This window comes from Stigmatopora argus, chromosome 20 (assembly GCF_051989625.1).
Source record: "Stigmatopora argus isolate UIUO_Sarg chromosome 20, RoL_Sarg_1.0, whole genome shotgun sequence".
Lineage (NCBI taxonomy): Eukaryota > Metazoa > Chordata > Actinopteri > Syngnathiformes > Syngnathidae > Stigmatopora > Stigmatopora argus.
Genome location: NC_135406.1, coordinates 5894625 through 5910120, shown reverse-complemented (window position 1 = coordinate 5910120; position 15496 = coordinate 5894625). Strand labels below are relative to the sequence as shown.

The following is a 15496-nucleotide window of genomic DNA, read 5'->3' as shown; positions in this document are numbered from 1 at the left end:
ACTAATGATTATACATAAGAATATTATGTATTATCCGTTTGTTCAACATTAAAATAAAATTTAAAAAAAACAATTCAAATTTGACTTCATATACCAACTGCCAGGTCTATTTACATACAGATCAAATCCGTTTGGATAAATATAAAATGGAAAACTACTCCAAAATGAACCCAAAGTAAGTTCTTATAGTTACAAAAGGAAAAGAATGTAGTTTACAAAGCTAATAGAAAATTCTGAAGATTAAATGAAATAAAACAACATTTGACTTGTTTTTCTCTTTTTCAAACAGAAACAAATTCACAAATTTATATCAACATGATTCAAAAATGACACGAGGGATTCTCATCATTTTTGCCAATTAATAGATAACATACACACACACACACACATTTGTCTTTTAAGTCTTATGAATAAATCCTTGGCAACAAACTTAGTATTATGTATTATTAAGTATTTTTAACCAACGTGTTGAACCAAAAATTGAGCAAAGAAAGGGCTTTTCGCCACTGCGGGTTGTTAAGTCTTCTTTTCAGGTTCCCTTCTGTCAAAATGTTGGAACATTAACTGCACCTGGAAAAGGGTTTTGAATTGTGTAGCTTTTTAATTGGGCTGTTGTAGCGAATCTGTGGCCACAGACTGAGCAGGAAAACATTGTTCTCCTGTGTGGGTTAATAAGTGTTCTTTTAAGCTTCTCCTTTGGGAAAATGTTCGACCACAAACTGAGCAAGAAATTGTTTTTTCACCAGTGTGGGTTCTTATGTGGGTTTTTATCGTTCCCTTATCTGTAAATGTTTTACCGCAAACTGCACACAAGAATGACTTTTAAACTGTGTGTTCTTGCATGACTAATTAAGCTTCCCTGTTTTTTCACCATTGTGGATTCTTGTGTGTATTTTTAAGTTTCCCTTCACTGTAAATCTTTTACCACAAACTGAACACGAAAATGGTTTTTCACCTGTGTGTGTTCTTGTGTGTATTTTTAAGTTTCCCTTCACTGTAAATCTTTTACCACAAACTGAACACGAAAATGGTTTTTCACCTGTGTGTGTTCTTGTGTGCCTTTTTAAGTTTCCCTTGTCTGTGAATCCTTGACCACAAACTGAACACGAGAATGGTTTTTCACCAGTGTGTGTTCTTGTGTGTATTTTTAAGTGATACTGTAGAGAAAAGGCTTTACCGCAAACTGAACACGAAAATTGTTTTTCACCAGTGTGGGTTCTTGTGTGCGTTTTTAAGTTTCCCTTCTTTGTAAATCTTTGACCACAAACTGAACATGAAAATGGTTTTTCACCTGTGTGTGTTCTTGCATGACTAATTAAGTGATCCGTCCGTGTGAATCTTTGACCACAAACTGAACACGAGAATGGTTTTTCACCAGTGTGGGTTGTTAAGTGGATTTGTAAAACTTGCTTATGAGAAAAGGCTTTACCGCAAACTGAACACGAAAATGTATTTTCACCTGTGTGTGTTCTTGCATGACTATTTAAGCTTCCCTTCTGTGTGAATGTTTGACCACAAACTGAACACGCAAATGGTTTTTCACCAGTGTGGGTTCTTGTGTGTATTTGTAAAACTTGCTTATCAGAAAAGGCTTTACCGCAAACTGAACACGAAAATGGTTTTTCACCAGTGTGTGTTCTTGCATGACTATTTAAGTGTGTCTTCTGTGTGAATGTTTGACCACAAACTGAACACGCAAATGGTTTTTCACCAGTGTGGGTTCTTGTGTGCTTTTTTAAGGTTCCCTTCTCTGTAAATCTTTTACCACAAACTGAACACGAAAATGTTTTTTCACCAGTGTGGATTCTTGTGTGCTTTTTTAAGTTTCCCTTCTCTGTAAATGTTTTACCACAAACTGAACACGAAAATGGTTTTTCACCAGTGTGGGTTCTTGTGTGCGTTTTTAAGAGTCCCTTCTGTGTAAATCTTTGACCACAAACTGAACACGAAAATGGTTTTTCACCAGTATGGATTTTTGTGTGTATTTTTAAGATTCCCTTCTGTGTAAATCTTTGACCACAAACTGAACACGAAAATGTATTTTCACCCGTGTGTGTTCTTGCATGACTATCCAAGTCTCTTTTCTGTGTGAATCTTTGACCACAAACTGAACACGAAAATGGGTTTTCACCCGCGTGTGTTCTTGTGTGTATTTTTAAGCTTCCTTTCTCTGTAAATCTTTTACCGCAAACTGAACACGAAAATGTATTTTCACCTGTGTGTGTTCTTGCATGACTATTTAAGTTTCCCTTGTGTGTAAATGTTTTACCACACATTGTACATAAGGGTTTCACCCCGGTGTGGCTCCTCATATGTCTTTTCAAAGTAGACTTTTTCCCAAAGATTTTTCCACACTGAGAGCATTTCCAGAGTTTGCCGTCCTTAAGACCTTCATTGTCATAAAGCAAGTCTTCGCTTTCTGATAACGGAGCAATTAAATTGTCTGCTTGCCCTTCTGCTGAGCTGCCGTTCGGAGTCTCCGCCCCTCTGCCGGCCACGCCCAGATCATCTTCACTCTTGAAAGGCTCACCAGTTGACACGGTGACATCTTCTTCCTCCTTTTTGATTTGCTGTTGAGGGAACTCTGGCTCCTCCTCTTTAATTTGGGTTAATGTTAAGGTGTGTGCAGGCTCTGCCCCTCTGCTGGTCACACCCAGGTCCTCTTCTCTCTTCAGGAATTCACCAAGTGACCAGGTGACATCATCTTCCTCCTTGATTGGAAGTCGCTCGTCTCTCATTTGTTGTTGAGGGAACTCTGGCTCCTCCTCTTTAATTTGGGGTAAGGTTAAGGTGTGTGCAGGCTCCGCCCCTCTGCTGGTCACGCCCAGATCCTCTTCCCTCTTCAGGAATTCACCAAGTGACCAGGTGACATCATCTTCCTCCTTCTTGATTGGAAGTCGCTCGACTCTCATTTGTTGTTGAGAGAACTCTGGCTCCTCCCCTTCGATTTGGGGGAGCTTGAGTTCCTTTTTAAGGCCAGCAGACTCTTTCCCATCAGGACCAAGATATTCTCTGAAACCTGCAAAGACACGAAAATAAATGATATGTATCATAATCTGTCTATCTAACGAGAAGTCCTTTAGGTTAGACTGGGAATGTAAAGTCTTATACAGACGCTCCCCTACTTACGAACGCAATTGGTTCCGAGCGATTGTTCATAAGTTGAATTTGTTTGTAAGTTGATTCAGTGCTATATTTTGTATTATAACTTATGTTTAAGGCCGATATAAGTATATTGAAGGTTTATAAAAGTGCATTTGTATGTTTAAGGCTTGTATAAGTAACACGCATTGGTTTGTACTGAAAAAAAAACATTTAATAAAATGGAGAGAATATGTACAGTACTGTAGAGAGAGAGAGAGAGATTTATGTATTAGAAACTGGCCAAAAGAAGCGACCTAATGACGATTGCACATTTTCTTCTTTTTTTCATCATAAATGATGCGGTAGCACTGTATTCAATTGATTTGCAAACTTTGTGCAACGTTCAATATTTGGGTCCTGCTGCTCGATCTTTCTGTTTATAAAAGGTACTGACGGTCGAACGATTGAAGTTGTATGCCCGTGAAACAATCGCCACTCTCACGCGCATCAAGCTTCGTTATTATTGCCACTCGTTTCAAATGAAATGGCTTGCCTCTTCCTTGCAACTCCCTCAATAGAAGCCTTTAGCTTTTTACCAACCATATTCAATATTGGATGCATGAGATATTTAATGATACATATGAAAAAGGTTCTTTGCACACTGGAGATACATTCACACACTTCCGCATTGCAACGAAGAAGGTAGATGCTGGGTGAGCTGAGCTCTCACAGCGCCAGGCGTCGGTATTAGCGGCGGAAAGAAGTACTACTCCGAAAAAGGCGCGAAATACAAAATTGGACTTGCGAACATTTTTGGACTTAAACGCAATTTGTAGACATGTTCGTATGTACCGTTGTTCGTAAGTTGAATGTTCGTAAGTAGGGGAGCGTCTGTACTTATACCGGCGGTGGTTAGACTGGGAATGTAAAGTCTTATACTTATATCGGCGGTGGTTAGGCTCGTAACATGACATTAACTTGAAATTTAACTGAAATCAACTCAAATGACTATACACACCCACACATATTCGACCACATGGAACCATCTCAATAAGCTTGTATCTCCAATTTGTCTCATATCTCAAGGAAAAAAAAAGCTCGGAATTTAGCTCGTTTCTCAAATTTCCCGTAAATTGGGACACTCGTATGTCATGGTATTCCTGTAATATGCTGGCTGCCACAGCAAATGTTCTATTAATAAGGAATAATTAAAGCACTTGCGGGTGACCCACATTGTAATCAACAAATTGAGGAAAACAGACTTCACCTTCAAAATTAAAGTACAATTAAGAGCACACCTACACATTTCAATGTTTAAAAATGTTTTGTTTTATTAAACCCAAAGGATTCTTTAATCTCATCTCATTTTCTGAACCGCTTTATCCTCATCAGAGTCGGGGGGGTGCTGGAGCCTATCCCAGCTGACTTTGGGCCAGAGGCAGGGGGCACCCTGAATTGTTGGCCAGCCAATCGCAGGGCACAACAAGACAGACAACCATTCACACTCACACAAATACCTAGGAGCAATTTAGAGTGTCCAATCAGCCTACCATGTCTTTAGAATGTGGGAGGAAGCCGGAGTACCCGGAGAAAACCCACACGCGTCAAAATAAAAAGGTAAAAAAATTGAAAAAAGCCTTTCTATAAATGGTCATTTTTAAAGAAACTAATGCTTTACTATACATGGTCTTTTTTATTATTAAAAAAAGCCTTACTATGCAAAGTCTATGCATGTCTATGGAGTGTGGGAGGAAACCGGAGTACCTGGAGGAAACCCACGCAGGCCTGGGGAGAACATGAAAACTCCACAAAGGTGGACTTGACCTGGATTTGAACCCAGGACCCCAGAGCTGTGAGGCCGACGCGCTAACCACTCGCTCCTCTGGGCCGCTTTTCACATTTTTAAGAACTTAAAAAAATTATAAAAATCTTCAGTGTTGAGTCCTAGTAGCAAGCGGAAGACATGGGAGTTGCTTCCGCTTGAAAAATAATTAAAAAAATAAAAAACATTTTCCCCATAAAAAATCCGCGATGTAGTGAAATGCTGAGGGATTACTGTATTGAATTTCCAATTGCAGCACACAGATATAGCACTAACACAATTACCATTAAGCCTTAATGATGAAGGGAATATATAGATATAAAAATTGACCCACCTTCTAGTCTGTGAAGGACAACTTTTGCATGCATTATTTTGCAAAATATCGAGTTTTCCTCGTGGAACGTTGCTGCTCTTTTCCCACACGTAAATTCTGATGGAGACGCCATTGATAGCTGCTAGCTAGGCTAAGTTAAAGAGGGCGCAAAGCTTCAAAGTTCTTCGACGACTTGAAGAGTTGTTCCTTTGATATATGCTAACAGGCTGAGCTAAAGTAGCCCGCAAAGCTTCAACGAGGTCTTGAAAATGATTTTGGCTGATATTTAAGGTCATAAAGTAGCTTATGTAGACACGACGGGGACCCATAGGTTAAGTCTGGTGGCGAAAACTGCGCATGCGCGGTGGTTGCGTCACTTCCTTCGATTTATAAATGTAAGAGAGTCGGAAATAGGAAATAATTATTCTTCAAACGTTCTGACACGTGATTTGTGCAAAAAAAAATTGCACAGGTTTTTATTAAATTAAACATAAATCACTTGAAGATTGCGTCTCAAAGGAGGCGTCGCAAAACGCGCATGCGCAGAAAAAACGTCCTTGATAATGGAGCTGTTGCTGTTTCGCCGATTGGCATCACGGGAGAAGTAGTTCTTCAATGAAACGGTTTGAACTCGCAGGAATCAGTCTCTTATTTAGGTATCGCTCTCTCGTGGTCAGGAGAAAATTTGTTTAATTTTAATTTCAGTATTCGTGGACATTGTACACAATAATTAAGACACTGTCAATCACAAGTTATCGAAGAAGCGCATTTTAAGAAATCATATTAGAAAATTAGCAATTTCTCAAAGCTATTTTAAACCCAAAAGGAAAAGTTTGTTTCGCCACCAAAACTTAACCTATGGGTCCCCGACGTGTCTAGCATAAGCTACTTTATGACCTTAAATATCAGCCATATATATATATATATATATATATATATATATATATATATATATATATATGTATATATATATATATATATATATATATATATATATATATATATATGTATATATATATATATATATATATATATATATATATATATATATATATATATATATATATATATATATATGGCTGATATTTAAGGTCATAAAGTAGCTTATGCTAGACACGTCGGGGACCCATAGGTTAAGTTTTGGTGGCGAAACAAACTTTTATATATATATATATATATTTATTCTGCGCATGCGCTATACATGTGTGTGTTTGTGTGCGTGTGTGTGTGTGTGCGCACACACACACACACACACACATATATATATATATATATATATATATATATATATATATATATATATATATATATATATATATATATATATATATGTATATATATATATATATATATATATATATATATATATATATATATATATGTGTGTGTGTGTGTGTGTGTGCGCACACACACACACACGCACACAAACACACACATGTATAGCGCATGCGCAGAATAAATCATTCATGATACGATCAAAATAGTTCCACACTGGGAGAAATTCAGAATTATCAATAATTACGTAAAAGTCCATCCAACAGACCCACGACACTTTGATAAAGTTTATTTCCTTATACTAAACACTTTGGCCAAACGATACATTTTCTGTATCAGTCACGTGGTTCTTTTCGGCACAGTGACGCACCAGTGTCGCTCGTTCATCACTATTTATCAGCAAAACCTGCTTTAGCTTAGCCCAGCTAGCATCTTTCAAAGAAACAAGTCGTCGAATAGCTTGTTTATACTTTAGCTTAATTTAGCTAGCAGCTATCAAAGGAACAAGTCGCCGAAGAGATTGTTTATGCTGTAGTTTAGCTAGCAGCTATCAAAGGAACAAGTCGACGAAGAACTCGTTGTAGGTTTCCTGGCTAATTTAGCTTAGCCTAGCTAGCAGCTATCAAAGCCGCCGCCATCATCAGAATTCACGTGTGGAAATGTCGGCAAGAACACAACGGCCAAAGCTCCAGGAGGAACTTTTTGAGGTCAAACAGGAGCATTCAACTCACGAGCAATTGACAGTTTGCAACATAACGCACGAGAAAGTTGTTCTTCATAGACTAGAAGGTGGGTTCACGTTTTATTTCCATATAGTCCCTTAAAGGTATTCTATTGACATGACACTATAGTAGCGTACGTACATTTTCATGAATTTGCACTAGCACCATTCGAAGAAAGACGTAATAAATTATATTTCTATTTAAATTAACCACTCAAGGAGGGAAAGAATGAGTCTCAACGCGTGTTAATACTTAACAACGGCATTAAACAGTAGCTTTCCTATTATTGTATCCTTATCACAAACAAACAATGTATTTTTCAAATTACGCAAAGCGCGAGCGCCCCCCAGAGGCGTTCAAGAGTCATTCCTGCTACTCGCCCTCCATTTTTGGCTACATGCTTGAGTGACATAACACTTATTTGCATGCTGTAAATCGAAAATTCAAATACTAGAGATATGGATGCACTAAACAACAACGAGAGCAGCGTTCAAACAACGGTGTCAAAGTTGCGGCCCGAGGGCCAAATCTGGCCCACTGCCACTCGTTGGTGCTGCCTGCGAAATTCTTGTCCTTTTTTTTAAACTATAAGAACTGACTTTGGGTTCATTTTGGAGTAGTTCTTTTCGCTTATATTTATCCAAACGGATTTGATCTGTATGTAAATAGACCTGGCAGTCGGTAAATGAAGTCAAATGTGAATTGTTTTTTTTTTTATTTTATTGTAATGTTGAACAAACAGATAATACTCAATATTCTTATTTATAATCATTAGGATGAAAAAAAATGTTGATGGCTTGAAACTTATCGTTGTGATTGTCCATTGCTTTCAACTGTGGTCACCTCCCCCTGTGTCACCCACCAGAGAGAGAGGAGAGAGATATTAAATCGGATTTAAAGAACTGGATGAAAAGCCTTAAATATTTTTTTATAGATCTAAAACAATGTTTATTTGATCTTTTTTTCTTAGTAAGGGAAGATGTCTTAATCATTTGTTGAAAATATTTCTGTATAGTTATTTTTACATTTTACAAAATACTTATTGAACTAAAACACAAAAAGAAAAAAATTGGAGGGAAAAATTTCAAATATTCGTTAAAAATGGGAAAATCAAGACATAATTTACATCTAGTGGTTGGTCCGGGTTAAGGGAATAATGTAAATAAAAGAAAAAACAAACTTTCCCTTTTGGGTTTAAGACACCTTTGAGAAATTGCAAATTTTCTGATATAATTTCTGCGCTTCTTCGATAACTTGTGATTGACAGTGTCTTAATTATTGTGTACAATGTCCACGAATACTGAAATTAAAATTAAACAAAATTTCTCCAGACCACAAGAGAGCGGTACCTAAATAAGAGACTGATTCCTGCGAGTCCAAACCGTTTCAATGAAGAACTACTTCTCCCGTGCTGCCAATCGGCGAAACAGCACAGCACCATTATCAAGGACGATTTTGCACGTTTTGCGTCGCCTCCTTTTGAGATGCGATCTTCAATTGATTTATGTTTAATTTAATTTTCAATTAAAATCAAACCTGCGCAAACATTTATTGCTCAAACCACATGTCAGAACATTTGAAGATTAATTATTTCCTATGTCCGACTCTCTTACATTTATAAACTTAATGCATCGAAGGAAGTGACGCTGCCACCGCGCATACGCAGTTTTCGCCACCAAACTTAATTTATGGGTCCCCGTCGTGTCTCGCTTCAGCTACTTTATGACCTTAAATATCAGCCAAAATCATTTTCAAGACCTCGTTGAAGCTTTGCGGGCTACTTTAGCTCAGTCGGTTAGCATATATCAAAGGAACAACTCTTCAAGTCGTCGAAGAACTTTGAAGCTTTGCGCCCTCTTTAACTTAACCTAGCTAGCAGCTATCAATGGCGTCTCCATCAGAATTTACGTGTGGGAAAAGAGCAGCAACGTTCCACGAGGAAAACTCGACATTTTGCAAAATAATGCATGCAAAAGTTGTCCTTCACAGACTAGAAGGTGGGTCAATTTTTATATCTATATATTCCCTTCATCATTAAGGCTTAATGGTAATTGTGTTAGTGCTATATCTGTGTGCTGCAATTGGAAATTCAATACAGTAATCCCTCAGCATTTCACTACATCGCAGATTTTTTATGGGGAAAATGTTTTTTATTTTTTTAATTATTTTTCAAGCGGAAGCAACTCCCATGTCTTTCGCTTGCTACTAGGACTCAACACTGAAGATTTTTATAATTTTTTTAAGTTCTTAAAAATGTGAAAAGCGGCCCAGAGGAGCGAGTGGTTAGCGCGTCGGCCTCACAGCTCTGGGGTCCTGGGTTCAAATCCAGGTCAAGTCCAACTTTGTGGAGTTTTCATGTTCTCCCCAGGCCTGCGTGGGTTTCCTCCAGGTACTCCGGTTTCCTCCCACACTCCAAAGACATGCATAGACTTTGATAAGTACGCCTTTTTTTAATAATAAAAAAGACCATGTAAAGTAAAGCATTAGTTTCTTTAAAAATGACCATTTATGGAAAGGCTTTTTTTTAAAAAAAAAAGTACCTTTTTATTTTGACATGTGTGGGTTTTAAAAAATAAAATAAAATCAGACTTAGGCTTGTCGTCATCATTGACTAGACAAAAACCTAATTGTCATCATACCCAGCTGCGTATGACGAAATTGAAGGTGCTTCTCCACGAAGTGCACTTTTCTCAGGCAAGAGTTCAGACTTGCTGGCATTCTGCCGTGATGGATACATCGCATCACCTCCCGAGCGCAACCAGCTCCCGGCGACTGCGAAGGATTGCCTCACCGATGCCAACAAAGAATAAAATGGATCACTTACCTCCCACTGTCTTCCTTACTTACCTAGTCAGCCAGCAGGAGGCAGATCGCCGCCCAACGTCCTTCATCTATCCTCCCTTTTCTCCGGGTACTCCGGCTTTCTCCCACATTCTAAAGACATGGTAGGCTGATTGGACACTAAATTGCTCCTAGGTATGAGTGTGAGCGTGAATGTTTGTCTGTCTTGTTGTGCCCTGCGATTGGCTGGCCAACAGATCAGGGTGACCCCCCCCCTGGCCTCTGGCCCAAAGTCAGCTGGGATAGGCTCCAGCACCCCCCCGACTCGGATGAGGATAAAGAGGTTCAGAAAATGAGATGAGATTAAAGAATCCTTTGGGTTTAATAAAACAAAACATTTTTAAACATTGAAATGTGTAGGTGTGCTCTTAATTGTACTTTAATTTTGAAGGTGAACTCTTTTTTCCCTCAAACTGTTGATTACAATGCGGGTCACCCGCGAGTGCTATACTTATTCCTTGTTAATTAAACATTTGCTGTGGCAGCCAGCATATTTCAGGAATACCTTGACATACGAGTGTCCCAATTTACGGGAAATTTGAGAAACGAGCTAAATTCCAAGCATTTTTTTTCCTTGAGATATGAGACAAATTGGAGATACAAGCTTATTGAGATGGTTCCATGTGGTCGAATATGTGTGGGTGTGTATAGTCATTTGAGTTGATTTCAGTTAAATTTCAAGTTAATGTCATGTTACGAGCCTAACCATCGCCAATATAAGTATAAGACTTTACATTCCCAGTCTAACCTAAATGACTTCTCGTTAGATAGACAGATTATGAAACATATAATTTATTTTCGTGTCTTTGCAGGTTTCAGAGAATATCTTGGTCCTGATGGGAAAGAGTCTGTTGGCCTTAAAAAGGAACTTGAGCTCCCCCAAATAAAAGGGGAGGAGCCAGAGTTCTCTCAACAACAAATGAGAGATGAGCGACTTCCAATCAAGAAGGAGGAAGATGATGTCACCTGGTCACTTGGTGAATTCCTGAAGAGGGAAGAGGATCTGGGCGTGACCAGCAGAGGGGCGGAGCCTGCACACACCTTTACATTACCCCAAATTAAAGAGGAGGAGCCAGAGTTCCCTCAACAACAAATGAGAGACGTGCGACTTCCAATCAGGAAGGAGGAAAATGATGTCACCTGGTCACTTGGTGAAAACCTGAAGAGGGAAGAGGATCTGGGCGTGACCAGCAGAGGGGCGGAGCCTGCATACACCTTAACGTTACCCCAATTTAAAGAGGAGGAGCCAGAGTTCCCTCAACAGCAAATCAAAAAGGAGGAAGAAGATGTCACCGTGTCAACTGGTGAGCCTTTCAAGAGTAAAGATGATCTGGGCGTGACCAGCAGAGGGGCGGAGCCTGCACACACCTTTACATTACCCCAAATTAAAGAGGAGGAGCCAGAGTTCCCTCAACAACAAATGAGAGACGTGCGACTTCCAATCAAGAAGGAGGAAAATGATGTCACCTGGTCACTTGGTGAAAACCTGAAGAGGGAAGAGGATCTGGGCGTGACCAGCAGAGGGGCGGAGCCTGCATACACCTTAACGTTACCCCAATTTAAAGAGGAGGAGCCAGAGTTCCCTCAACAGCAAATCAAAAAGGAGGAAGAAGATGTCACCGTGTCAACTGGTGAGCCTTTCAAGAGTGAAGATGATCTGGGCGTGGCCGGCAGAGGGGCGGAGACTCCGAACGGCAGCTCAGCAGAAGGGCAAGCAGACAATTTAATTGCTCCGTTATCAGATACCGAAGACTTGCTTTATGACAATGAAGGTCTTAAGGACGGCAAACTCTGGAAATGCTCTCAGTGTGGAAAAACCTTTGGGAAAAAGTCTACTTTGAAAGCACATATGAGGAGCCACACTGGGGAGAAACCCTTATCATGTACAGTTTGTGGTAAAACATTTACACACAAGAGAAACTTAAATATTCATGCAAGAACACACACTGGTGAAAAACAATTTTCGTGTTCAGTTTGTGGTAAACGATTTAAAGAGAAGAAAATCTTAAAAAGGCACACAAGAACCCACACTGGTGAAAAACCATTTTCGTGTTCAGTTTGTGGTAAAAGATTTACAGAGAAGGGAACCTTAAAAAAGCACACAAGAACCCACACTGGTGAAAAACCATTTTCGTGTTCAGTTTGTGGTCAAAGATTCACACAGAAGGGACACTTAAATAGTCATGCAAGAATACACACAGGTGAAAATACATTTTCGTGTTCAGTTTGTGGTCAAAGATTCACACAGAAGGGACACTTAAATAGTCATGCAAGAACACACACTGGTGAAAAACCATTTTCGTGTTCAGTTTGTGGTAAAAGATTTACAGAGAAGGGAACCTTAAAAAAGCACACAAGAACCCACACTGTTGAAAAACCATTTTCGTGTTCAGTTTGTGGTCAAAGATTCACACAGAAGGGACACTTAAATAGTCATGCAAGAATACACACAGGTGAAAATACATTTTCGTGTTCAGTTTGTGGTAAAAGATTTACAGAGAAGGGACACTTAAAAACGCACACAAGAACCCACACTGGTGAAAAACCATTTTCGTGTTCAGTTTGTGGTAAACGATTTAAAGAGAAGAATACCTTAAAAAGGCACACAAGAACACACACAGGTGAAAAACCATTTTCATGTTCAGTTTGTGGTCAAAGATTTACACACAAGCAAAACTTAAAAAGGCACACAAGAACCCACACTGGTGAAAACCCATTTTCGTGTTCAGTTTGTGGTCAAAGATTCACACAGAAGGGAAACTTAAAAACGCACACAAGAACCCACACTGGTGTAAAACCGTTTTCGTGTTCAGTTTGTGGTCAAACATTCACACGGAAGGATCACTTAATTAGTCATGCAAGAACACACACAGGTTAAAAGCCATTCTCGTGTGCAGTTTGCGGTAAAGCCTTTTCTCAAAAGCAAGATTTCCCAAAACACAAGAATCCACGCTGGTGAAAAAACATTTTCCTGCTCAGTTTGTGGTCAAACATTTTCCCAAAGGAGAAGCTTAAAAGAACACTTATTAACCCACACTGGACAACAATGTCTTCCTGCTCAATTAAAAAGCTACACAATTGAAAAACCTGAAAAGAAGACATAACAACCCGCAGTGGCGAAAAGCCCTTTCTTTGCTCAATTTGTGGTTCAACACATTGGTTAAAAATACTTATTAATTCATTATACTAAGTTTCTTGCCAAGGATTTATTCATAAGACTTAAAAGAAACAAACGTGTGTGTGTGTGTATGTTATCTATTAATTGGCAAAAATGATGAGAATTCCTCGTGTCATTTTTGAATCATGTTGATAAAATTAGTCTGCTGTGAATTTGTCTCTGTTTGAAAAAGAGAAAACCAAGTCAAATGTTGTTTTATTTCATTTAATCTTCAAAATTTTCTATTAGCTTTGTAAACTACATTCTTTTCCTTTTTTAAACTATAAGAACTGACTTTGGGTTCATTTTGGAGTAGTTTTCCATTTTATATTTATCCAAACTGATTTGATTTTTTATGTAAATAGACCTGGCAGTCGGTATATGAAGTCAAATGTGAATTGTTTTTTTAATTTTATTTTAATGTTGAACAAACAGATAATACTCAATATTCTTATGTATAATCATTAGTATGAAAAAAATATTGATGGCTTGAAACTTATCGTTGTGATTGTACATTGCTTTCACCTGTGGTCGCCTCCCATGTGTGTAACCCACCTGTTCTCCATGTCTCGTCAACCCATGCCTTACTGCGTCCTGCGGCTTTTTGTCCATTTTAATTTTTTGGGGTGTAATTTTTTATTTTGGGCTCAGGTTTTCAGTTTGCTTTTTGTGTTTTTAATTAAAACTCTTTATGTATACCGTAATGATTGTATTGACTCACTACTAGTGATGGGTTTGTGAGCATCACTTGTCGTTTACATACAGTGACCCACTGCTTCGCAGAATACTGACACCTGGTGGACGTTAAAACCCACTGCAGGAAACTATACAAAAAGCCCAAGGGTGCATTAACGTCAACTCGATTTCATGTGGGCCGGACTATTTTTATTTATATATATATATATATATATATATACACACACATATATATATATACACACATATATATATACACACATATATATATATACACACATATATATATATACACACATATATATATATATACACACATATATATATATACACACATATATATATATACACACATATATATATATATACACACATATATATATATATACACACATATATATATATATATATACATATATATATATACACACATATATATACACACATATATATATACACACATATATATATATATACACACATATATATATATACACACATTTATATATACATATATATATATATATGTGTGTATATATGTATACCGTAATTACTCGAATATAACGCGCACTCGAAAATAACACGCAGGTAATTTTGGGCCAAAAAAATCTGGAAAAACGCAGTACTCGAATATAGTGCGCACCTAAAATTTCCCGCTGACGAAAATCAGAAATCTTACCTTTTTTTCTTCGTTTCACGATTGTTTTGTTCAAACAAATTTATTCATTAGAATCCTTCAAATGAAGAGTTCCTCTCTCTCTTTGTCTGTCCTCTCATACATCTCTTCGTTGAGAATCCTATCAACGTCCACGCTTCCTTCATCCACTTCCTCTTCCTCCCACAACACATCATCCGATTGGCTTTACGAGATGACGTAAAATCCGTGCGTCAAAGTGAGTTTGACAATCGTTTTTTCGATCGAAAATTTGTAATTTATTTTAGTTATTGATTATAACACTGAACTGAGAGAGGGTGAACTGAGACGGGTACGAGGCTAGAGGGGGGCAGTGGTGGTCTCGGCTTTACGAGATGACGTAAAATCCGTGCGTCGGCTTCACGAGATGACGTAAAATCCGTGCGTCGGCTCTACGAGATGACGTAAAATCCGTGCGTCAAAGTGACTTTGACAATGCTTTTTTCGATCGAAAATTTGTAATTTATTTTATTCAATTCAATTTCAATTCAATTTATTTGGCAAGAAAAAGCACCAGGCTAAGGGCCATGTAACAAGACACAAAAAAAAAAGTTTTTGATTATAACACGCACCCCCAACTATTGGAATTAATTATATAGCAAAAATCTGCGTGTTATATTCGAGTAATTACGGTATGTATATATAGTGATACGTTGTTGTTTCTTCAATCCAACTTTTACTGTTATGACTAAAAATCTCCCGTGCCTCAAGCTATGTGCTAAGGCATCAATAATCGAATACCGATACTCTTTAACATGCCACACTTGCTATTTGGATCAAGGGATCAACAATCGAACACCGATAAACACATCCAATCCAAACTCCTTGTACCTCCCCAACATGCAATCGTTAATAAATCAAACACCGTTTCATTAGACGCATATATATTATA

The 15496-nt window shown here is 38.1% G+C and overlaps 2 protein-coding genes across 3 annotated transcripts in view; one reads left to right on the top strand and one right to left on the bottom strand.

The window, feature by feature from the left end:
* LOC144065878 (uncharacterized) overlaps window positions 1-5570 on the bottom strand; it is a 5971-nt gene extending 401 nt beyond the window's left edge. Inside the window, exons 1-2 of the mRNA XM_077589084.1 lie at window positions 5241-5570; window positions 1-3019 (exon numbers count right to left, since the gene is read on the bottom strand). The exon at window positions 1-3019 is cut by the window's left edge and continues 401 nt beyond it. Coding sequence (XP_077445210.1) covers window positions 846-3019; window positions 5241-5352 — 2286 coding nt within the window. The 5' untranslated portion in view covers window positions 5353-5570 and the 3' untranslated portion in view covers window positions 1-845. The remainder of the gene's footprint in view (window positions 3020-5240) is intronic.
* Window positions 5571-6839: 1269 nt separating this feature from the next.
* Window positions 6840-13912, top strand: LOC144065883 (uncharacterized). Of its 2 annotated transcripts, none has more exons than XM_077589095.1 (2): window positions 6840-7283; window positions 10870-13912. In XM_077589095.1, exons 1-2 carry the CDS (start codon window positions 7154-7156, stop codon window positions 12933-12935), a joined length of 2196 nt encoding a protein of 731 aa, XP_077445221.1. In that variant the 5' UTR covers window positions 6840-7153; the 3' UTR covers window positions 12936-13912. The 2 variants fall into 2 exon arrangements, with proteins under 2 accessions (XP_077445221.1, XP_077445222.1); XM_077589096.1 differs by lacking the exon at window positions 6840-7283 and adding an exon at window positions 8566-10161.
* The last annotated feature ends 1584 nt before the right edge of the window (window positions 13913-15496 follow it).